At 38.2% G+C, this 24,862-nt stretch overlaps 2 protein-coding genes across 2 annotated transcripts in view; one reads left to right on the top strand and one right to left on the bottom strand.

Moving 5' to 3' along the window:
• Positions 1-88: 88 nt before the first annotated feature.
• Positions 89-9,721, bottom strand: KNOP1 (lysine rich nucleolar protein 1). Its single transcript, XM_074886043.1, has 5 exons — positions 9,606-9,721; positions 7,069-8,470; positions 3,362-3,430; positions 2,787-2,864; positions 89-433 (listed from the first exon to the last, which is right to left on the bottom strand). The coding sequence occupies exons 1-5, from the start codon at positions 9,719-9,721 to the stop codon at positions 122-124; spliced, it is 1,977 nt and encodes a 658-aa protein (XP_074742144.1). The 3' UTR covers positions 89-121.
• Positions 9,694-24,862, top strand: part of IQCK (IQ motif containing K) — a 44,359-nt gene continuing 29,190 nt past the window's right edge. The window contains exons 1-6 of the mRNA XM_074886049.1: positions 9,694-9,768; positions 10,999-11,054; positions 12,835-12,964; positions 14,823-14,920; positions 20,954-21,006; positions 21,138-21,215. Of these exons, the coding sequence (XP_074742150.1) occupies positions 9,720-9,768; positions 10,999-11,054; positions 12,835-12,964; positions 14,823-14,920; positions 20,954-21,006; positions 21,138-21,215 (464 nt within the window). The 5' untranslated portion in view covers positions 9,694-9,719. The remainder of the gene's footprint in view (positions 9,769-10,998; positions 11,055-12,834; positions 12,965-14,822; positions 14,921-20,953; positions 21,007-21,137; positions 21,216-24,862) is intronic.

Raw genomic sequence — 24,862 nt, 5'->3', positions numbered from 1 at the left:
ACGTGTACTAAAAGTGCCTCATAAATTAAATTTCTTAAACATTTTGTATTTTATTTCAAGATGTGGAAAGTAAAAAGAAATTTGCCTGTTGAATTTTCATTCCTTTTATTACTTCAGAGTTTTAATCTTCAAATTTTATAGATCTAGATGTATATTTGTCTATGTATACTTTTTTGTTGGCAGCAGGTTGAAATCCAAGACCAATTCCTTTATGTTGCTTCAAGTCCATTGCTTTATCAAATTCCATCTTCAAAGCCTGCTGTAACTTCTCCTGCCCTTCCCTGTTCAGAGCCATGTTTGGTTTGTTCGTAGTTGCTGAGAGATTTTGCATAGGCACAGAGCCTTTCTTAAAGCCACCCATCAGTCTAAAAAACTTCCTTTCTTCCTCAGGACTTTGAAAAGCAGCCGTAGTCCACTGTCCAAACTTTGTATCCTGTGAAGCAAAACAAGGTTAAGACTAAAATTAAATAATACCAAGACCAAGGAAGACAATTTCTGGCGGTGTACCACGAGAACAGAGCCAGCTACAACAACCTGACGGGGCTGACAAAGCTGGGAAGCAGTCATTCCATGGGTAGTACCTCTTGAAGGACATGATACAGGAATGACATAACCCTGTATGAGTGCATCTTCATTAGCATTTCAGTTAATTTAACCTGTAGATAGGGTTTAATGCACTTTCAGAATCTCCTTTCCCTCTGTCTTTAGGAATCTTGGCTTTTCTGCTCTCAGTAATAGTTACCTGGCTCAAAGAGCCAGACGTTGCCCAATCATTTCTCTTAGAATAAGACAACTGTCAGACTTAATCCTCTTTCACTCTGTCACTTTGTACAGTCATCTTTTCCTATTGCCTAGTTAGGTAGCTGTTGTTTTCAGCAGTGCTTTGTTATGTCAGTTTTGGAGACCGTGTTCAATATGGCTCATACACTTTTCATTTGCATTCTCATCCCACTAATTACCACTAATAGTGCAAGGGTGCAAAAACTGAGGCCATACCCTTATCCAACGGGACTAAATATAGTACTCTTAAAGCCTCCCCTCCCTCGCAGTTGGCTGTATTTTTGTATTTGCTCTATTCACCTTTCACTGTATTCTTTGAACTAGTTCACTCCTTCAGGATTTTTCAGTCTGCAGATACTGGCTCCTTTCTGAGAATACAGGCAATGTCCAAGTAAAATCAGAATGCAGCTGGTTGTAGATAACCCAAGATACATCATATGATTTACAAAGTTTATGAACTTTTGGCTTACCTAAGAATGGGCTTCATTATCTAAGGATCTTATTTGACTGCTGAGCTATAGCTAGGAGCGAGGCAGTCATTTATAACTATTTTTGGCAGGGCTGCTACTCTCAATTTTTTCTTTAAAATTGGGGGTGATATTAAATGAAAGAATGTTTCATCATAAGTAGACTGAGCTGGCTACATCACAGGAAAAAAACATGAATTTAGTGGTGTGTTTATGTTAGCCTGAAATCCTTCCAACTGAACAGTTGTAGCTTGCATGAAACAGTCATTCTCCACTAGACAGCCAACATGACACACAGCATGCTACACAATATTGCAGGCAAGCTGTAGCAGGTTTTTTAAGTTTAAAAAATGCAAGGCTGGAGTATCATTCACTATCACAGACCAGAATACCTGCTATTAAAAGAAAGCTATCCATAATACTTCAGTATTTTTACCTTGCTCAAAGACAAGTTGCTGTATAAGCCCAGGTCTGCGACACAGACGCATGCACATAAATACATGTCCTCCCTTTGGAATGGGAGACATCTGCACAGATGCAAAAATAATTATGGCTTGTCAAACCCTGTAATTTTTTTTAAGTGAATTGCTGGCAGGCACTACACGTAGCTTTTGCTGCAGCATTTCCAGCTCACTCTTTGTGAAGCTGATGAATTACTTTTCATAGCTTCTATTCTTTTGCATACTACTAAACAGAGACAGATCAGCACCAAAGAACTGAGATCCCCTGCCAAGGATGTAATTTTTCTCAATGACTTCAGAGACTATTAGATAGCTGCAGTTCCAGAGCTATTGCAGTCTGCCTCCCACTATGTAAAAACCTACAGTTGTTTCTGGCGTATTTTGAGGTATATGCCAACTCTCTAGGCATACTGGCAGTCTTGTGAAACAACTAAGAATCCAGAATTACTAGCAAAGCTTTCTCTCCTGAATCTTCTTACCCCTCCTAAACACTACTGCAACAGTTCTCACTACCTTACTGTAAATCTGTCAGCGGTCAGGCTGAGTAGGATGCAAGAGCAAAGAACAAAGAATCATCTTTCAAAGAGGTGGAGGAAGAAGTAGAAGTTAGGAGAGAATTGACTGTAAGTATCACAGACATGCATTATCAGTTGTCATCCCTTCTACCTTTCCATGTGCACCCCTGTTTCTGAATGTCTGCAAAATCTTCCAGATAACAATTCAGATACAATTCAGTGACTGCTATATCCATAGCCTAAAATTACTTATATTTCACAGTAAGAAGAAAATGCTTCTGTAGCAATTTATCTGGGCTCATTCTCCAGAGGAACCAGAGAAAATGTTGCTTTTGAGGCCTGTACAAGGCCAACTGCTGTTGGAGATCACTGGTCAGCTCCCAGACTCTCTTGGGATTGTACTAACCTGTCCTATAGCACGACCTTAATTTTAGTCAGAAGGAAGACTGTTGGAGAAAGCCGTGTACCTGAGCCACATACAAAAAGAGGGTGCAGTGCCTTTTTCAGGAACCTGCTCTGGGACACAGTATTTCCATCATATCAAGGTCTAAGTTCATACATACCTGTTGCACTTTGGGACTGAAAACCTTAGTTTTGCCAGATTCTCTATCAATTTCTTCTTGCAGAGCCTGCCGCCTTACCTAGTACGTGGAAAAAACAGCACAAGACAACATCTTCTGTGTGTTAAATGACAATTTAATTCACAATGAAAAGATAAGGGAAGAGTAAAACAATTAGTTATCTTCAGAATTGTGTGAGACTAATTAAAAAGTTGTGTGTGATCCTTTCACACGCTCAACACGACAACTGTCACTTTTCTAGTGGTATTTTAAATTAACATTTTGCTGTATCAGACCTGTTTAATCTAACTGCAGGGAACAGCTACACTGAACCTGACAACACTGGTGAGAGACAAAGAAACCTGTATTTAACCTAGTAAGCTCCTTAGAAGTGTCTCACATTGACTGGAGCTGTACATTTTGGACTCAACCCACGGAAGGTAAAGCACATTTTAAGCAGAGCTCTATTTAGGGAAATCTTGGCATAGACAAACAATAAAGCAGGTTTTTTATTAGATTCTATGCATATATTAAATGCTGACTTGCTTTAAATCTTACACAATTAAGACAAAGCATACCTTGTCTATGCTAACTTCATCGCAGTTTCCTTTTTTTTCCTGCACAATAGTTACATCATCCGCATGTTCCTATAAAACAGGAAAAAGCTTGTATGAATATATTCATCTGTATACAGCTCTGACCACAAAAGTAGTAAAAACACTAAGCGATACAGTAGTACTGTTCTGGGGCAAGAAGAAATAGTCAGATCTAAGCTGGAAATGCCAATTAAACCTACATCTTTCTATGGACTTTCTTGTCAAGGAGAAGATTCTTTTTTTAACACAGAGGATAAGGGAATTTTTTTAATTCACACATTAAATTTGGCCTGCCAACATCACTGGCACATACAGTAATGTTTGTAGACAGCATCATTTCAAAATAAACCATTTCATAAAGATTTAAATGTATACTTGAAATAAGGGACAGAAAGAGTGAAAGTAGAAAAAAAAATTTAAATTGGTGGTAAAATAATGGCCCCTCTGAAGGCACAGGACAAGCTTGAGGCATGTTGACCCCACTAGTCACTTCAAAAAAAAAACCAACCAAACAACAAATCCCCCAAAAAACAATTGAGAGGCAGCTGCGTTGTGCTCTGTCTTGTACAAATGCAGAGTAGATGATGGGTCCTAAGGAGCTTCCAGTCTGGAAAGAGCACCGGGAGAGGCGTGGCACATACATAAAGTGTGTCCTACAATGGCAGGAAACGGCAGGTTACTTCCACGTTTGAGAGCGAGAAACAGGGAGCTGATGTGAAGAGACAGAGCAGCTCCGACAGGAATGGATGGGCAGAATGGCTGGAGGTAAATCAGTGGCAGAGCCCACAAGCAGCCACATACTGATAACTGCCACAAAGTGCAGCCCGTCAGCAGCTTTTGCTCCCATTGACTGGTGCTTCTAGATCACTGCCCTCAGCCTTCCTTTTCCAAATTTGTAATAAGGTTAAGATTTTTGGGCATCCAGTGTAACAGGGTAAGTAATAAGTCCAGGATAGTGGTAAATTAGAGCCATAAGCTTTAGACCAGCCTGGAGAAGGTGGCCAAAGGGAAGATCTATTGATACAGCTAATATAATAATCCAAGCATGAAATAGACAGGGAACACCAAGACAAGGAAAAGATTTGTAACATACTTCTGTCAGCAGAAGCTGCTGTTACTTTTTTGAGAGTTTACAGTTTTATTTAAAGCCATGAATGATTTACCTCATTTTCCAAAGCCTTTTATACATTAATTTCACACACACAAGCACACGCACCATTAAAAATGCAAGAACACTGTCTGCAATAAGGAGAGCTCATTCTCTTGGATGAAAAGAAAAAAAAAACAAACCAAAAAAACCCCAAACTAATTTACTTCTAGATGGCCTGGTACTGTCTTTTCAGATCTATTAAAATAAGCAGGAAAACTGTCCCGACAGAATTCTGCAAACAGCTGCAACATATTCTTTTTAGCTGGAAGGTTAAGTGGCAGACAAGGAGGAAAGATACATCCCCATCCCTGCTAATTCACAGCACATCACTGACCAGCTGAAGGCTACTGCATGGCAAAAATTACCCCCCTCTGGAGGTGTGTCAATCTTCCCCCAACTTCATGGAAGGGGAGCACATTCACACATGGTAGGCTTATGCTATCTGCAGGCAAACAACTTCAAAGAACTACCGAGTCCTCACCCTGCTCAAGTTGACTGTAATGGCATCCAATAGGAAAAATATCAATCATTGACATTTCGTGGGTATCACTCCACATCGTCTTTAAAAACTTCCTCTTTCGCTGCACAATCCCAACATAAGATTTTTCAAGGCATGCCGCAGTACATGTGACACGCTATAGACTAGAAAATGTTTCAGGACTATGGCACACTTAAATGCAAGATGGATGTTAACAGTCATTTATTACAACAGTGTCTTTTGGCTTGGCGGGAACTAGGTATCTCTAGAACTGATTTACCCAGACTTGTCAATCTTCAGGAGAATTTCTCTGAAGTACTTTTATTATTAAACAACAGAGCTGAATATGGGAAAGAGAAAGCAAACATCCATCACCCTACACCCTTCTCAATTGTCTGCAAGGTATTTGCTGTGTTTTCCATTGTAATTGGTCATGCAAGTTTACTTGTCATTGTTAGGCTTATCTTGCCTCCACAGAACGTGAGCAGCTGCAAGAATCCAAAAAGGCAATGTCAATTTAATTAGAAAATATATCCCAGCAATGAAACCACCTTGTCCTTTGAAAGGTCAAAAAGAGAAACCTAAGTAAAGCGCCTCAAACATCTGCTCACCTAATGACTGATGACCATACACACTCTCAACGCAAACATTTGTGGAAAAAGCCTGTATCTGGGTCTTCATGAAGGCTGAAGAGCCTGCTTATATAAATCTATATTTAATTGTTAGCACCAGACACCAGAAAGCTGCATGTACACAGCAGAACATGAAGACACTGCATGTATGAGTGCGTAACAAAGCAAAGCGGAGCATGAGGTGTGCCTGAGTGGCAGCAAGTGCTATGGTCCACTCTAGCTCTAGTTTGCAAAAATCTTCAATGATGCTTTATTAACTAGTGCTTGACTTTTAAACAAGCCAAGCATTCAAAGTTCTTGATAAAAAGCAACTGAAGTGCCATTTCCCCGTTACCTATGAAAATAAAAACAAGCTCCTAATGACTAGCAATGTGCTGTTTTCAAAACTGTTTAAGCAGCTAAAAATACAGGTATCTATTGAATTTCTGAGCAGCTCACAGCTTAATTCCCAATGATACCAACAGAGATTAAGCATGTAGGTACTAACTTCGGGCACTTAAATAGCTTTAAAATATGACCCTAATCAGATAAAAAAAAAAGAAGAAAGTTTTTAAAAAAGTTAAAGCAATAAAACCTGATCTTAATGGTCTAATTTTTTAAAAAACATCAAAGAAGAAACCTCTGTATTTCAAATCTTTCATCAGTTCCTCTCCACATTTGTTTCAACTCAGAAATGGCAGTACTGCAAGATTCTCTGATGGGATTTCCTTTAACAGTCAGTCTGGATATCTTTGGATATAATTTACACAGCTCTTATCTACTTATTTTCTTGCATAGATTTATTTTTTAATTAAGAATTTGTGTTTAGGTTGTTCTCTAATATTATTCTATCATTATTTATACATCAATGCTCTAGGCCTAGTCTACACTTAGGATTCTTAGAATTTTCTCTAAAGTTTTGTCCAAGTTCAACAACAGATTTTAGCTAAATTTCCCCCTTGGTTCTAACACTACACAATTCCAGCACTAACAGCAGCAAAAGCCTCAGGCAAAGTCTAACAAACAGATGAACTCATGCTGGCACTGTTACCAACCTGCTCAGGTTAAATGACATGGTATCAAAATCCTGTTTTATAGGAGTGTTGCCACTTTGGTAAGAGCAACCGAAGGAGGGATAGAAGAATATGACTATACATACTAGTTTTCTTTTTGTGCCAAGACTTGCTGTTAGTTGTAATACTTACATTTTCACAACTGAAACACTAGATGCAGTAGGCATTAAAAAATACCTTCCTGTGTTTCACAACTATTATGCTCTGAAAACAGTAGATCAGCTGATCCTGCTTCTCAAAACCCGGAGGAGACCCCTATTGACCTAAATGTAACCTAAGGGTCTGAACAGGCAGAACAGCCAGCAAAATAGGACTGCCTAAAAAGCTTTCAATTCCCTAGCAGGAGGTGCAAAGATACCCTCTTCTTTACAACTTACCAGTGCCTCATTTCCCATGTCTTCTCTTTTGATCTTTTTCTTTTTTCTACTTGCTTTTGAACCTGGTTCTTCAGCAAAGTCCTGTGGTACTTCTTTTTTGCTTTTTTTCCTTTTTCTGTCACAGAGCATATGATTACTATTGCATAATACCCTATCTACAACATCCCCCGTGACACATTCAGCTCGCTTCGTTTCGCTCTCTTTGTTCTTTTCATTGCTTTGGAGTTGTGTTATTTTTTGGCTTTTAGATGCACTGTCATCGTTTAAAGAAACTTTTGAATATGTTGTTTCCTCCTCCTCTTTCTGAATCTTCTTTTTCTTTTTCTTCTTGATGACTTCATTATTATGCTTGACATTTTTCCTGCTTTTTTTTCGAGAAAGCTCTTCTTCCTCAGACTCAACTTCTTGCTGTCCTAGGAGATGCTTATCAAGAATTCTGTGACTGTAGTCTTGATTACCTTCACGTGTTAAGGAAGAAACATCTTTGCTTCTCTTCTTCTTCCTCTTGGTCTCTCTGATATTTCCAGAGTTCTCAGCAGTGTTCTCTTCCTCTCTGTTTGTCAATGTAAGTTCCTGAGAATTCCTTCTTTGCCTTTTTCTGAAGTCACTTAATGCAATGGGACTATCAGGAACTTCACAGATGTTGTCCCGATTATCTGCTAGTGGTAAAAAGGAGCTGGACTTAACTTTCTTTTTCTTCCTCTTCTTTCTTCTCACGTAACTCTCCCCATCATTCTGGATAATATTTGTTCCATGGATTTCGCCCGTAAAAACTTCTTGTGAAATGTCTTTGTGTGGGTTTTTACAAACTTTTTCAGACTGTTCACTCTCCTGGATGTCCTCTAATGAAAAAATGTTTTTCTTCTTTTTTTTCTTAGTTACTTCACAGTCCAATTCCAAATTCAAAGAAGTATTCTTTCTGCTTTTTTTAAAAACAAATTCATTTTCCTTAGTACCATCTGTATGATGATTTGAAAGCTCCACACCACTACTCTGATTATTCTCCAATGATAAGGAGGAATGACATTGGACTTTTTTTTTCTTCTTTTTGAGAATTTTAATTTGTTCCTCTGATTCTTCTTGAGGTTCTGAATTCAGATGGCCTTCCACATTCACAAAGCTTTCTGAATGTGCTTCTTTCAGTAATTCAGAGCCAACTTTCTTTTTCTTGTTTTTCTTCTTACTATTCTTCAGTTCTAATTGGTCTAAACATTCATAATTTAAATTTTCCTTTTTCCTCACCTTTGTTTTTGTCTCAAGCTGGCCATCATCCTCAATTTTAATGACAGTTTTAACATCTTTTTTCATTTTAATGATAGTCTGAGTACTATTAGTTTTCACCTTTTTCCTCTTCTGTACAGGTTCCCCACGAACTTCTTTTCTCTTTTTCTTTATTACCATTCTAAAAAATGAAATGAAGATGTTAATGCACTGCTTCAACAAGATGGCGCAAGTCCTAGTTTATTTGGTTTTCCTTTATTCTGAAACCATTCCATATCTCTCATTGTCCTCAGCTCTCATTTTCCAATTTCATAATCTGCTTTCCACGATGGAGGGAACCAGAACTGCATGCAGGACTGAAAATACAGTCTGCTGGAATGGTCAAGGGGTGATTTTTTTGTCTTTAGTGCTGTTGTAGTTTGTAACTTTCTATTTGTCTTTTTCACAGCTGCTGAGCATGACATTTTCACAGAAATATCTACCCTCTAAAAATCTTTCCTAAATGACAAAACATATACTTATTGATTTATATGTATGTATAGTTAAGGTGGCTTCCCACATATGTACGACTTTTCACTTATTTAACACTGAACTTCACATCACTTTATTGCCCACTTAGCATTACAAGATCCTTTCAAGGCACTTTAGTTATTACCTTGAATTTGCTTCTGTTTGCAATTTCTCGTCCTTGCTATCTGTTTCCTTTCTCAGGACATTTATGCCTATGAGCAGGTTACAGCAGAGAAGCCTTCGGGACCCATCTGGTGACACTCCCTCCCTTTGCTGAGAAACCTATTCCTACTTGGTTTCTCATCTTTTAATCAATAACTAATCCACAGGATTTCTTTAAGTCCCTCTTGGAAGGCACCCTGTCAAAATCCTTTTAAAAAAATAATTTAAGTAGATTATAATATAGCTGTTATTTGACTATCAGGGCTTTCAAATAAAGCCAGGAGAGCGGCGGGACCGCCACCCGCTTCTCTTGCCCTTGCTCCGTGGGAGCCGGGCCCGGGGCTACCCAGGCCTGCCCACAGGCAACACCTGCGCCCTAGGAAGGCGCCGGCCCCGCGGGCCGAGCCCGATTTCAGGGGTCCCACGCGGCGGGGCGGGTGCAGTCACCCCACATCCCGCTCCACTTCTGCCCCCGCTAGACGGAAGGAGTGGAGGGCGGCGGCAACACCTCGTTACCGCCCGGCTCGGCCCCGCCACCCCCCCGCCAGAGGCGGTCGCCCGGGTGGGCTCTCCGGGAGCGCCTCGGCCGGGCAGGCCGCGCCCAGAGCCGCCCCGTCCCCTCAGGCCGCTCCGCCGCCCCTTACCTGCCGCGGCCCACGTGCAGTGCCCGCCGCCCCGCCGCCCCGGAAGGGGAACGCGGCCGCGCCCGCCCCGCGCCCGGGACTGGCGGAGGGGTTGCCGCGGCAACGCGGCGCGACATGGCGGCGGGCGGGCGGGCGCCGGGCCTCTGGGAGCGGGTGTGCGCAGGTGGGAACACCTTTCCCGCCGCTACCGGCCTCCGGGGGAAGGGCCGTGAGGACGGCCCAGGCCCTGACCCTGACCGTGACCCTGACCCGAGGCCCCCGGCGTCGTCCTTCGCCTCAGTCACTCGGGGCTCGTGAGGGCCGCTCCGCGCTGCTGCCGGGGCCGAGGCTGAGGCTGAGGCTGGCGGCCTCCCGCCCCGCCGCTGGGTGCCCGTTACCGTGACGGTGCTGCGGGGCCGGGAGGGCCCTGCTCGCCGCTGAGAGCAGGCTCAAATGCATTTCTGCTCGTGAGCGTTATGTTACTTTTTATTGTCATCATCTTCTGACAGAAACGTACCTTTGTGTGTGTTTCTGCTGCCAGGAGGGCCAGAAGTATCCAGTTTATTGTAAGGGTCGTGGCCTCTGCTTTACCCTGCGTGGGGGCAGCTGTGGGGGTTACCTGGCCTGGTCATGGAGCTAGATTATTTATTGCCTTGGGGAAGCAGAGAAGTGACAATGTTATTGCTATTGCGCAAGTTCAGTGAATACAAAACTGCTGTTACCACCATCCAATTTTTGATGTAGGAATAAAGTTGTTTATTCTAATAACGATTCAGCTGAGGCATCACACATGGAAGTAGTGATGTCAGTAAATCTCGTACTTACAGTGGTAGAATGGTAAACCCGCTGGGTTTGGCTGTAAGAGTTTTTTGTATTGTGTAATCTGTAAGGGATTTTTTTCATATCAGGTCCATTGTCCTCCTCCTTTATTTTTCTTAGCATGATTCACTCAGTAATCTATGTGGGTCATGTACTGCTTTTGCTTTTTTTTTTTTGTTTTGAAACTGGAGACAGTAATACTTAGCAATGTCCTGGGGATTTAATTGCTTATAGAGGAATTCATGTTGAAAAGCACTGTTACATACTACTAAAAACAATCGTTAATTCTGTGCAAGCATCTGTATTTTACTTACATTGAAGTATTTTAAATTACTATTTTGGTTAAAAATAGTTTTCCCTATAAGGGGTTCTTTTGTCACTGAGAACCTTGAGCTTGATTTAAAGCCAAGATGAGGTTCTAATTTCTCATTTGTTTTAAAACATTAGATTTCATGTTAAGCAAGTATTTGTTGTATACTAATTTTTGTTGTTTCAAACCAGAATAAGTACCTTTAGAAAGTAGTGTTTGTTTAGGAGAAAAAATAAGTATGTTTTTTTAAGTCTTCTGGATAAATGTTGTACTTTTTACTTCCAGAGTATGAAGCAGAACAGCCACAATTTCCAGATGTTCCTGAATCAAAACATGGATCTGTGAGTATCATTCAAGTAAAAGATCTGCATAGGGCTGGTTTTAAATTATTTTAAATAAATAAATGGGCAAATTAGGTTCTCTCAGAGTAGACTCATTCATAAAATGAAAACAAAACTACATTTTGCAAACAACTTTTGTGAATCAACAAATGCAATATTCCAAATCATTGCTTTTATTTAAAGAAACTTGGTTAGTGATATCCTAAAATTAGATTACCAGCTGTGTTTGGTTTGTACATCTCGCTGTCTTTTTTCTGTGACTGTCTGCTTCGTAGGCAGGACTCTGAAGTGTGCAAGGATCTCCTTTCGGTGGTGTTGCGAGCAGAGCGAGCACTGAAATACACAGGAGAGGGGAGCAAGTGTAGCAAAGGAGTTATGCCCCAATTTCACATATGTGATAGGTCACTTAGATGTGGTGATTGACACTAGTAGAACTAAACCTGATCAAAGACGTTTGAAGTCTAATTTTGACCAAATAAATTCAGCCTAGGAAGAGTTATTTGGCAGACCCAAAAGAAAGACAAACCACTTTAAATCTTTGTCCCCAGCAGTTCTAGGAGCAGCAAAATTCTTTTGGGCATCACATACAGAATTAACTTTTATTTAAATTAGGCATTTTTGTAGATGTTTTAGCTTATTATTCTGTATTTAGGTTACTTTGTTATTTTAAAACTACTTTAAGACATTGTAATTTAAATTGTGTGACAGTTGGTCTGTTTAGACCTGTCCTGTTTCCCCAGATGAAACTGGCTCCATTACAGGCTGTTATTAAATTTGAGTAGTGAACTCTGCTTGGGGCATTAGTCTGCGGATAATATATTGATATATTTGAGCATCTGAATAAAATTGTATAACTTTTTATGGTGATGCACTTTCTTTTAATTTCCAAAAGGATCACTTTTTTAATCTTGCATATGTTAAAAAGGAGTCTGTCTGCAGTCATTGACATGTGGCATATTGGAAGTGTAGTGGCCTGATCCCACCAGCTGCTTTTCAGTAGCCCATAAACTGAGTTTTAAAGTGAAACTGTTCAGATGACATAGTTTTCATAACATGTTTTCATAGCAAACCGCAATGGTGGTGCGTTCTTGGGGATAAAAGGGTGTATCTGCCTTACCGTAACAGGTGTTGCTCAGCGTCTGTTAGGCGTATTCTTCTGGCTCAGTGTAACAGTTCCTTCACTTCTAAAAACCATACATAAAGTTGTGGACTGTCTTTCTTCATGGTATCCATAATTGTTTCTGTATGCAGAAACTTAAGATTTGGATTTGCATCTGCTCTGAATTTGTCCGTGTTTTCTTTAGAAGGAAAGTTTCTTTTCTTTAAAAGCTGAGTGTCAGGACTTCTGAACAATACAGAAACAAATATATAAGCTTCTGAGTGGAAAAATACTTAGTCAGAAAATGTTGCCAATTTTAATTTTCAAAGAGTTACTATTTCTTACAATGGCTAAAATATTTTTAAAACATTTTAAAATTATTTTTTAAATTGTGATATCTCACCATGTTCTCTTAAAAGCAGTCATAAACCTGTTAGGTTTGGATGTTTTTTATTGTGCTGGAAACTGCAGAATTTTTTAAAGTGTAATTATTTTTTTTAAAGTACTCAGAAAATACTGAAATAATTTAATATTTGAATTAGAAACTATAATTCCATATTTTTTTAACTGACCTTGTAAGTTTTCCTGTTGAATTGGTCTTTATACTTTTTTATATATAATATAAATATATATATATCAGACTATTGAGGTATTTATATAGGTTACATTTATCTTGAATAGGTGTCTTTGGAAGCAGGAATATTGCAGCCATCACATATGAAACAATCTTGTGCAGCTGATACTGTTGTCCAACAGTCACTTTGCATACCTGAGGCAGCCCCCTTTCCAGAACCACCTGATCCAAAAACATGTAAGTAGGGTATATTATCTTGAACCCTGCTGTGATTATATTTCTTGGATTTGGCAAGGGTTTGTCATTTCTTGAATTTAAAGTGTTAACAGCTACAACACCTTTCCTTAAGTGGAATTTGCATGATTAGTCCCCTGGTCTGTAAACAGGGAGCCAGCTTGGCCACTTGGTCAATGGGAGAAAGCTCAAATGGTGCATTACAAATCAGTAGCATTCTCTAGCTGTTAAGGTAGTTCTGTGCTCTTCTGAATAAGTGACTTTTTATTTAGCTACTTAAATCAGAGAAAGTAAAGCATTTCTTGCTCTAATTTAATAATGCAAAACTAGGATCAATAGACTAAATAAACAATTGAGTTTGAAAACTGCTTTCAAAATATTATCTTTGCCCGGCTGATTGGAAAAAGAATGGAAACAGCTCTAAAGTTTTGTCCTTCCATTTTTATAAATTTCTATATGTTACAAAATTTACCAAGTAGCATTGTATTTTTGTTATGCATTTTAGCCCTCCTTTTTGTCTTTTCTTCTCTTCCATTCATTCTTGGTCATTAGGAATTCCTGTTGCTAGTCAGAAGCAGTGTTACCCTTGGCTTTTATATATATATATATGGTGTCCTTCCAAGTATGAACATTTTTTGGCAGTATATGAACCAATTAAAGGTACAAAGTAGAGAATAAATTCAGTGTTTCCGCTGTGTTGCCAAAAGAGAACACTTCTATGACGTAATCTTTACTGACCACACCAAAACCTGAATACTCACTGAGTGGCAGACAGTCTGGCTTTAAATCAAGGACAGGACTTCAGCCAGTAAGCCACCCCTGCTTGACTAGGATCCTAACAGGTTTGGTTTTGTTCACCTTTCTGAGGGATGTGCTCTTACACCTTCATATTGGGTCGTGTTCGCTGTTCCCACTGGCCTGCTGAAGTTGAGTTCCTCCATGTGCAGTGTCTTCATCAGAAGGAGTAGAAGGCTCCTCCACTTCACCCATTTTATAAACTGATGGTGAAAGGTCCCATTAGGAGAAGATGGAGATGTGGGGAAAAGTTGAGAAGGAAACAGAACTTGAGTCTCTCAGTTGAGCCAGCATGTAGCCATTAGGGCATATGTAGAGCATGGGCAATAGAACTGCTGGTTTTTGGTGATGCTGACTGCAGCTGCTTTCTTTCGCTTGGAACTCAGTGATGCCAATGTGTGTGAGCACATGGGAGGTATGGTAAGTAGACTTAATGTGAGGGCAGTGCAGTCAAACATCAGAGAGAGATGCCAACCCAGACAGCCCTCCTGAGGTGGAAAAATTGGGTATACAGAGTCATGTTCAAATTTCTGAAGGATCTGGCAAACAGGAGGTAATTATGAGAAAGAAATCACAGCACCACTGAAATACAACCTTTGTATTTTCCTCTGTCTAGAAATTCAGTTTTATGACCAAGCCTGTTACCGAAGATTGTAAAGGGATGAGTATAGATACCAAAAGTGGTCTAGCTGTAACAGCACTGAGTCCAGTGCAGGCTAATTTACTTTTCTTTCTGCCAGGGTAAATTAGTCCACGTCGCTTTTTGTTTCAATGGCTAAACTGGTGTCTGAATTTACTCATTTAAAACTAAGTCTGACATCTCTGAGGCATGCTGTAATTTGCAGTGTTGATGCACCTTTCGTTTGAAATTTACTCAAGTTTGTTGTCTTGGCTGAAGAGAAGTGAAGACAGATTCGTGGCTGTGTCTGAACTGAATGAATCTGTTCAGTTCAAGCTGTGCTGGTATTGATAAAATGACTGATACTTAGTTCATGATATCTAATGTTTGTCTTTTTGAGAAATCTAAGTTCTTACCTGTAAGTGAAGGCTGTACTGTTTTGCTCAGGTTCTCCTCAAGAATACTTGGAGTATTACATATTTCCAGTACTCTTACCTGGAATGGCTGAACTTCTGCATCAAGCAAAGAAGGAAAAGTGTTTTGAGGTTAGTTTTCAGTCTTCAGTTCAAATCACTGGCAGGAAGTTATAGCCTTTTATTTCACAGGCTGTATTTCTTTGTTTGATCTTTTGCAAGAAAACCAGCCACGATAATATGAAATAACAGATCATGAGTTGTTTTGGATCTGGTCTTGAACGTTGTTTTCTCCAGTAATTCAGAACAGATTGCATACTACACACACTTCATCATTATGACCATCTCTAACTCACAATAAATCCTCCTTAAATATCCAGTTGTATTTAGCCTGAATAGTGTTGTATTTTAGAGAAACAGGCTTCCTTTCAGATTAATATGCATCACTCATTTGAGGGTGACGTAAAGAATTTGAATTTTACTTCATTACTCAGTTATTTTTGGACTAGCATCCTAATTGAGCTACATTCTGTGTAAATTCCATTTAAGCGGAAAGCAGGGTATTCAGCATTAACGAGCTTATAAAAATTGTACATTTTAAAAATCATTGTTTGCTACATATAGTTTTATAAATTTGTTTTCAGTGTGTGCGTAAACATATCTAAAGATACATTCCTCATTGTATACAGGGAATGCTTAAAAAAGCATTAGAACTGCTGCAAAATAAATCTCATTGTATCACCATAGCTTAACTCACAAACCCCCAGCAATAGATTAGGTACTGGGAGTTGTGGGCTTTTCCATCATTTCTACTATTTTATCCAACCATGGAAGTAATTTTATTTTCTATTTCTTTCCTACTTTCTACGTGTCATCCACACTTCCCAATATAAAACTTCTCTGTATTTTTATGCCTGCAGCTGAGCCTCCTCTTACTTGCAGCTTGATAATATAAAGAGCAATTAATATAAATGACAATGAAAATAGCTCCCATTTTGTACACGATACGCATCTGAGGAATACAGTTTGTGCTCTTGGGGTTATAGATTAAAATGATATAGATTAAAAGTGATAGCAAAGTGAGGAGGACTTTATGTAACTAGTGGGTTATTAATCATTTTAGGTCTTGATCTACCGCCTCTTCAACTCCTGACATTGACTTCCTGTTACAGGCATGTGTATATATGATAACAGACATTGCGGAACAATTTGTAAAAATTACATGTGTGCTATTTGCCACTGACGTATACATGCCTGGCACAGCCAAAAATACACAAAGCTACCAAGCTTGAGTGGACACCCCAGACTTGCATTTCAAATCCAAATCTGTACATTTAATAACAGTAAGTTATTTCAAATTTTGCTTAGTCTTTACAAGATTTGTGTCTGTCTATAAACTGATTTATATATGTGTGTAGATGTATTTATAATCTGTGATTAATACAGGTGGAATCGGGAAATGGTTCATTTACATGTCGTTATGGTATGACATCTCTGTACATCATTCCTGCCATCACATTTACATTACCTAGCCAAGAATAGATTGAACATATATATTATTCATCACACTTTTAATGAAATCTATATTGATTTTTTTTTTTTTTTTAAAAGGAAGCACATATCCTTTAACAGGAAAAAGGCATGTCTTACAGCTGGCTTAAAATACAGTCCTTGATAGATGTTACATATTTCTGAAGGCAATAAAACAGCACTTAATACAAAAATAAGAGAATTCTTAGAAATATTTCAGTTTCAAACTCAGGGCAAATCTAAGATTACTTCATCTAATTTTATCTGAGAAATTTTGCAGAGCTTCAGTGGTATGTAGTTTAGGAAGTATCTGTTCTGAAAATGGATTTTGTATGGGTCTGTGTGTTGCTTTATAGAAAACTAATAAACTCAATTATATTCTAATGTATAGAAACTGCATAAAAATGAGCACATCTTATCAAAATGACACTATGTGATTTTTGTTGTTATATAGAGAGATGTCCTGCTATTGGGAAAGGAAGTTTATGAAAGCAAGCTTATGTCAGATGATCATTTTCCACTGTGACATCATTTCTTCCTCCTTTTGAACAATAACTAGTAAAACAATAGCACTTTATGCTTGCCATATAACTGAATATTTGTGTTCTTTTCCATTACTGTCCAGGTGCTTGTACTTAGACATTCTGTTTCCTTATCTGTCTTAAATACGTAATTTCAAATTATATTCTTGTTTCATAAGAAATGTGGTGTTCCATATGGATTTGGAGAAAAAACCATGCTATAATTTGCATTAAAATGGTTAGTGCCATTAGTGCCAGAACTGATTTTTAGGATCAAAACCAGAGCCTTTAGAAACCCAGAGAAAGTTAGGGACAAGGAGAAAGGATTCTGTGATAAACACACAAGAAGATAACTTTAAAAAATAGGAGAAGAACAAAGAGTAGAAAGATCCCTGGAAATCATGAGAGAAGAGGAGAGGAACATGATTAATTGTGATTAAGCTAACTGAAATCATGAAGGATGAGAACAGAATACTGGGTTTGAATTTTGGCTAGACATGAGTCATTAAAGCCTGTAAAGGACAGCTCCAATAGAATAAACCTGTGGAAGATAAATGGAAGAAGCACTGAAAGAAAGGGAGGAACAATCGAACTGACTGCAGTCAATGCTGAATGAGCCTGGGAGAAGAGAGAGGGAATTGCGAGGAAGAATGAAGAGTGGGGTTTTGATGAGAGGGACTAAAGGTTTTCATGTTTTGAAGGGGAATGAAGATGAATGAGAAGAGAATGAAAAATAATGGAGGAGAGTTGTTTAGCAATTGAAATTGGGGTAAAGGAGACCAATAGAGGAACTCAGGGTAGAGATCAGAAAAGATGCATCCATGTCTGGAAAGGAAGAACTGTAGAATCATATGGGAAAGTCAGGAAAGGGAGATGGCTGTGCTGAAAGTAGTTGTTTGCATAGGAAAGAAATCTGCAAGATCTTATTTGGAAGGTGATCTAGAAACATAACTTAAACATTGCATTTAAAATAAGCTCTCTTGCATTATGTAGTGTGTATGAAAAATCTGAAGAGCCAAAACCTCGAAAAACTGCCAGCTGCTAGATATATTTGCAGACTTCAAACTGACATAAATATAAGAACAGTCTGCAGAAGCTTAGTTTTTAAATTAGAGATGAAAGAAACCTATTAGGTTGCCCAGTGTATTCCCTTGCTGTTTTGTTGTGTTTTTTTTTTCCTACCATAAGTTCTCCTGTGCTTTATCGTATCTGCTGTCAAATGTCTCCAGGGGAAAGACTATTTTCTTAAATCTTTTCTCTCATGAGAACTGAGTAATGCATTAATTTTTCAGCATTAAAACTGAACAATGTTTAAATGTTTTTATTAGCATAACTCTGATTTTTCTTTCTGGTTGGCGATCACAGAAAGAGGATGCTGTATCAGACTCTAATGGAATATATTATATTTAAAAGTATGGGAGATTGGGGAAAGTGAATGGAGGAAGGTTTCCTAATGACTTTGCCATCTCCTGATCACCAGTATTTTTACATCATTTCCAAGTACATCATATTTAAACTGAAAAATGGAAAATAAATTCTGATTATAAATAGTTTATAAACACATCTGCAGGTTAACAATGCACATTGTACAGATACTTCCTGTGTTTATCCTGATTCACATAGCATAGGAGGAATGTGTCAAAGGCAGGTCAATTTATGTCATTTTTTCCCTTCTATAAATTTTGACTGCTGTGCAACTAATGATTTAATTCACCAGCAAATTGAACTGTTTCCTGGCAAAATAACAACAAAATAAAAGAATATTCAGCTTGACTGAATTCCTCCCTGATAAGTTCACTGGATCTAACAAGGGTAAAGCAAGATGAATTTGATTCCTTTGGTGATGACTGTTTTGACAACACTGTTCCGATCCTTTTTTCCTCTTGCAAAGGAAAAGCAATTTACTTAGATTGAATTACAACTGCTAGATTAAATTGAAGTTTGTTGTCAAAGTATAGAATTTATTCTCTGAAACAATTCAGTAAGTAATGGGACTCAGTTTCAAGCTGTGATTGAGAATAGCTGTATAACATCAGACTCTGCTATTTGTTTTCACATTCTGTTCAAGGCAAAATTTGTCCATTTAACTTCTAAAATGACCCGTAGAAAACTCTCCAGTGAAGGTGTTGGTCTCTTAAAGCTTCAGTGTTTGGCTTCTCGGAACAGTATCGAGTATTAGCATGACAAGTGTGAAAATTCCTTAAGGACATGTGTTTCTTCACAGCCAAACAGTCTAATGGAGTGCTGCATGAACCCCAAAGCTTTTGTTGTCATGAAACAGATCATAAAGGCACATGGGGTTCAGCACTGATAATTGTTTTGCAATGTTCTCTTTTTCTACTCTGCCTTTTTTTTTTTTTTTTAAGAAGTTCTCTTTCTTTTCTGTGGGAGTCAGACTGTATGTCTGCCAGGGATAAGATTCACTTAGAAAAGTAAAGGCTTTCCTGGGTATCATCTAGGAATGCCATGCAGTCTTGCTCTAAACTTCACATCTGTCATCCCCTGTCTACATGACTACCCTGTGTTCTTCCCTGTGCAGTCAGCATCTCACATTATGTTCCTCTTCCACTTCACCTGTGCCTGAAGTAATACACTGACCCCCAAATTATGCCATGTGCTAATACCCCAAACTTTGAAAGAACTATGTCATGTAGAGCACACTTTTTCTGCCTCTGTTCGCATCCCCCAGTCTTTTTTGCATTATATTCTTGCAGCACAGGGGGAAACATGGATGGTGTGGATAATACGTAGAATAAAGTCATCTGTCATGCATTAAATTTTCAATTACTTATCTATTGTGTTTTTCTTAGCAAGTGGTAGTAGTACCTTCATTTCTTACATTTTAATGAAGACTCCAACCTCTTTCATGACATTTAGCAGTTTCACAAATGTGTTTGCCCAGTGTGAATTGTTTTCCTAAAAAGTAATAGTTGCAGTTGATCTCTATTTGACAGGGTAAGAATTACCTTCTGGATGGGAGCTAGACTTTCTCCTCGCTAAATGGCTGCTATTTTGATAAAGCAAAGCACTCAGTGTCTCTGTTCTGCAGGGACTTGATGTCTTTTAGTGTTCACTTTCCAGCTGTGTACATCCATAACACATCTCGTGTAAGAGGGGTTCAGAACATACTAGCCAAGCTCTTCTGTTATTCCGGTCAGAAGTCTACATTATATTCTCCACATCATAGTTACTCTGGTTTATGATGAGCAGAATTAAGCACCTGTACTCATTTGTACATTCAATCTGTAAAGATGGAATGCAGAGAGGAAGTCCCTAAGAAAAGGAAGGCTCTAATCAATTCTGTATTGATCAAAATTTATCCTTTGATTTTTGAACTTGAAACATACTTTACCACATGCAGTGCTCTCCACCTAAACAGGTGCTGGCTGCACAAGTTACTGTGGATAACCCACTGCAAAACATTCTGCAAAATTCTCATTGGTTGTCAAGAAATCTTAGGATTGGGAGCAAAGGGCACAGCTGTTTTGCCCCGAAGCTCCAGGTTTTGAACCTTTTACCTGGTTCTGTGTAATGTCCATGGTATCTGTGGTTGTTTCTGCCTTTCTTTCTGGACTACCCAACAGACAATTTTGTCAGAGCACCCATACAATACTCTGCTGTGTGTGTGTTTCTAAGTATGCACAATGCCTTCAAGCTGGTTCCATGCAGGAGGAAACAATATTCCATTAATGTTCCTTTTGTGCCTTTGAAGTGATGAAGTATTTTAAGTGTGATAATAGAACTTTGAACAAAATGGCAAGTAATTTACAACATATTTTCATATATGAGTTCTGTTAATTTCTTTGTGATGAGATTGCCACTTGGAAAGAACACCATTCAGAGATATTTGTTATAGCTACATTGCAGCTAATATCAAGATAGTATATGTAAAATTTTCTCACTCATTTTTTGACATGACTTGAAAGCATTCCACAAAGTTTCAAAAATTTTGGCTGAGCCACTGACTGTTGGCAGTAGCAATATTAAAGTAGACAGAGTACTGTATATTTTATTTAGTAAAAGCAGTCAATTTAGTTTCTGTTCCTCTCCAATAGTAAAAATATGTGACCAATCCAAAGATAATAAATAATTTGAAACTATCTTCTATCTTTAGAGAAAAAGGACCAAATTTATTGCCTGTGATTTCCTAACTGAGTGGTTATACAAGTAAGTTAACTATGGCTTTTACTATTCATTATGCTCAATGATTCAAAGGCATTAATTTGCAAATAGAATAGCTGAAATTTAAATTAATATCCGTTGTTTTCTTTTTCTTTTTTTTTTTTTTTTGTTATCAGCAAGAACCCAAAGAGGAAAGATGAGTCATTCACAGACTTCTTTTCCATTCCTTTTGTTAAGGACTGGCTAAAGGACCAGTAAGTTATTACAGTACTCAGAGCAACCTTTTATCCTTTTATTCTTTTTTCCCTGCTACTCCAAAAAAGTAATAGAGCTTTGATTCCTTAAATTGTGTCCTCTAAATGCCCTTTACTGTGTGCAACAAAGAACTATGTCATGCTTTCTAACTTGGTAATGTATTAGTTGCAACGTATTTTGTACCAGAATTGATCACAGAGAAATTAATTTAGATTTCTTAAACATTTTAACTGTAGAGTGCAGGGCATTCGAAGAGTCTGGTAGTAGTATGAATATCTTTGTACTAAGGAGCAAAGCAGCATTTTCAATGCTGTTTCCTACTATGGATATCTTTGAGGATATACAGTCTAGAAATTCTTCCCCTAACTGTAAGTAGCTGTTTTAAAAATATCTGTAATAGTCCTTGGTGTCAGGATGCATTTCTGCAGACGTTTATGACTTTGCATCTGAGAAGTGAACACTTGTTTTGGCAGCCTCAATTGCATATTCCTTGTTATTCCTGTAGAACCAAGCTATACAGTAGTTTTGAAAGAAATGTTACTGCCCTTCAGCCTGCAGTTTGTTTAACAGTGTAGGTGTTGTATGAGAAAAGAAGAAAAGTAAAGTGATAGACCACAGTGAGAGAATAAGAAAATTACAGAGGTCAGTTTTTAAAGAAAATTTTCAACTTGAAAACTTAATTGGAGGCTAGGTTGGTGAAAATTTAAGAGATTAATATCTTTGTAGATATGTTTACTTTATTGCACTATGTAAGTGGAGGTTGGGCTTTCTTGAACTCTTGTCATGTGAAACTTGGAACCCTTGAGTAACTGATCCAGCAAGAGGAAAGCTCCTTGACATTTACAGGCCTTTGTTGACAAGCTGGTGATTGTGGCATGAACAGTTTGACTATCTTAGAGGTAGTCATGTGGTCAGAGTTGTGTAGGAAGTTTCTGAAGGAAGAGATGGACTTCTTCGTAGAGTGACCCCTTTCATCTCAACTCTGATACCTTCAGGTACCTGCTACTGCATCATACTGCCCAGCCACTGCTGTTCAAACTTGCCAACAAGATTCCTATTTAAGACAGTGAATTTTGTAGTTTGGAAACTGATTATGAACTGCAGTGAGGTTGTCATCCTCATTCTCAAGCATACTGAAGAGCCATCGGTTAGTAAGGCAGTTTCGATACCACTGAATTGTGAGGATGGATATTTGTACCTAAGATAAATATCTAAGATCACAGTTTTACAAATCTTTATCTTGGAAGTAAAGCTGACCTAAATGGTTCCCTGTTCTCTCCTGTTCTTCACCCCAGCCTGCTTGTAGGCAACCTAATACCACCCTGTCTGTTTGGTATGATGCTTGATTATTCTCATCAGGGACCTCCTCCAAGTTAGAGATGTCTCTGCCAAAATGTGAGAGGAGGATTTGTATAGCTATTTAAAATACAGATAATTTCTCCAATCTGGTTCACTTGGGAGCTTGACAAACCTTTGTATTGGAACAAATGAAGGTTTAAAATGAAGGGCTCAGGACAAGGTGAAGAGAACAAATGAGCTGGTAAGATATAGAGGTGGTGGCAGGAAATGCTTAAGTCAGCTTTGCCAACAAGAGAACTACACTGTAGAATCACAGCCTGAATGACTCATAGCTTCTGTTAGTACTTGTGCTCCTAAATAACATAGTGACAGCTCCACAAGGGCACTGGAGTGTCAGAGTCCTACTTAAATTGATACACACTTGATCTTAAATCCTCTAAACAAATAGGCCTTTAAAAATAATAATTATTAAAAACCAGTTTTTTGTGGACTTATCTCAAAATTGCAGGTTTCTTAACAAATATTGCTTATGAAGTAAGCATTATTAGAGCAAAGTGAAAGATTGCAATATTAAATGAGAATAAAAATGAGAGAATTTATTATGTCCTTCTGGATATGCCATAAATAGTTTATTATTACATGCTTCCAGATACCACATTTAAAATGTAGTTGATTCTATGATTTTTATTGTAATTTCCATTTTTATTTGTAAAGGAGTTTTCGTTTTTTAACAGGATGTATGAATATAAAAGAGACAATATGCTAAAAAGTGCTGGTCAAATTTGGTGGGAAACATCCTTATCCCAACCGTTTAGATAGTATAATAAAGAAAAAGAAGTAAAAAGTGTTGCTGCAAATTTAAGGGGTAAACCCGTGTGTTGCTTTTTCAGCTACTTGGAAAGCATTCTGAAAGGTATGTTAAATAGGAATACGTTTCTATACTGTGTTAAAATGGGCTTTATCAGTGGAAAGCGGTCTTCATGCTTAAAAAAAACCCCAACAACCAAAAAAAACCAGAGGGATAAATTTTTATTCTATCAGAGATCCAGCTTTTTTTAATATATTCCATACTTGAGTATGACTTTTTTGGCTCTCCTCCAGTGCCTCCAGTTTTTTCTTTGAAGCTCAATTTTTTTTAAGAATAGACAAAGCCACAATCTTATGAGCCTCACTCTCAGTATGATGTGTTTCTAAATGAGATCTTGCAGCCTACTTTTCCTTTTAAGAAGACCCAAATGCTGCATTGGTTTCCAGAATTTTAAAGACAGACACTGTACTTTCAGAAGCTGGTTACTGTAGGTGAAGGAGCTTGTAAAATTCCAATTTGTTTCCACCTTTAGTATTTATAGTAATTGCTATGACATCAGTAAATAAAAGCCTCAGTATGGTTACCTTGTCTTCCACTGGGTTCCGTCTATTACCAGTAGCACTCACAAATTATATCCCTTGGGAATCCTTGATTCCCGAAGGAGATTTCAAAAGCAATAGAAGGAGCAGCCTCAATACTGACTGGTAATCTACATTTCATGTCCAGGAGAACACAAAACATTTCTGTTTTCTTAAAGGACAGCTGTACCTTTCAGAGGACAGGAAACTGGGGTTTTAACAAGAAAGTAACAAAAGTTTTGGACACTTGCTGAGTTACTTACTGATGTCCCTATTCCTACATTCAAGACTGCTGATATAGCCAAGTAAAGCAAATAGAATTAGAGCCTTGAATGTTTTGTACTCCTATAAATATGCTAACGAGCAACACAGTTGCCTTTTGTCAGCATTTTCCAGTGGTGTTTCTGGTTGAATGGCAGTGAAGCTAATCGCAAGTAACCAAGCTGCATGTACTGAATCAGGGACAGGGAAAGAGAGTCATCTGTGGTTTTGCCCTGATCTCCCTTGAATTTTACTTTTCTGGCATAGATAGGCTGAGTCAGTATTCTGACTATCATGGGAGTATCATTAGCCAACTGTCTTTAGCATATTAGTGAAAGAAATATGAAGAAAACAATAAAAAGAAGTTCCACTGCTCTGGAAAATACTGATATCATAATCTACTGTCACATGAATGTAATAATATGACAGTATTGTTCAAGTTCACCTTCAACCCTTGTATTCAGTGAAAGAGAATTATGGATCTAGGTTAGGAATAAGCGCAAGTATTTTCCTGGCTGTTGAAGATCAGTCTTTGCATATTTTACAGGGGTTACAGGAACTGAAGGTGTATTTTATAAATAAACATTCATTCACAAGAATTTATTTATCTGCATTTTCTCATTTTCTGTATAGAGGTATTTACTTGATACTCAGTTCAGAAGGACACATTTCTTGGTTTAATCTATCTCTGTGTACCAAA

Source organism: Strix uralensis, chromosome 16, assembly GCF_047716275.1.
Source record: "Strix uralensis isolate ZFMK-TIS-50842 chromosome 16, bStrUra1, whole genome shotgun sequence".
NCBI classification, from domain to species: Eukaryota; Metazoa; Chordata; class Aves; order Strigiformes; family Strigidae; genus Strix; species Strix uralensis.
The sequence above is the reverse complement of the archived record's forward strand: the minus strand, read 5'-3'. Positions and strand labels throughout refer to the sequence as shown.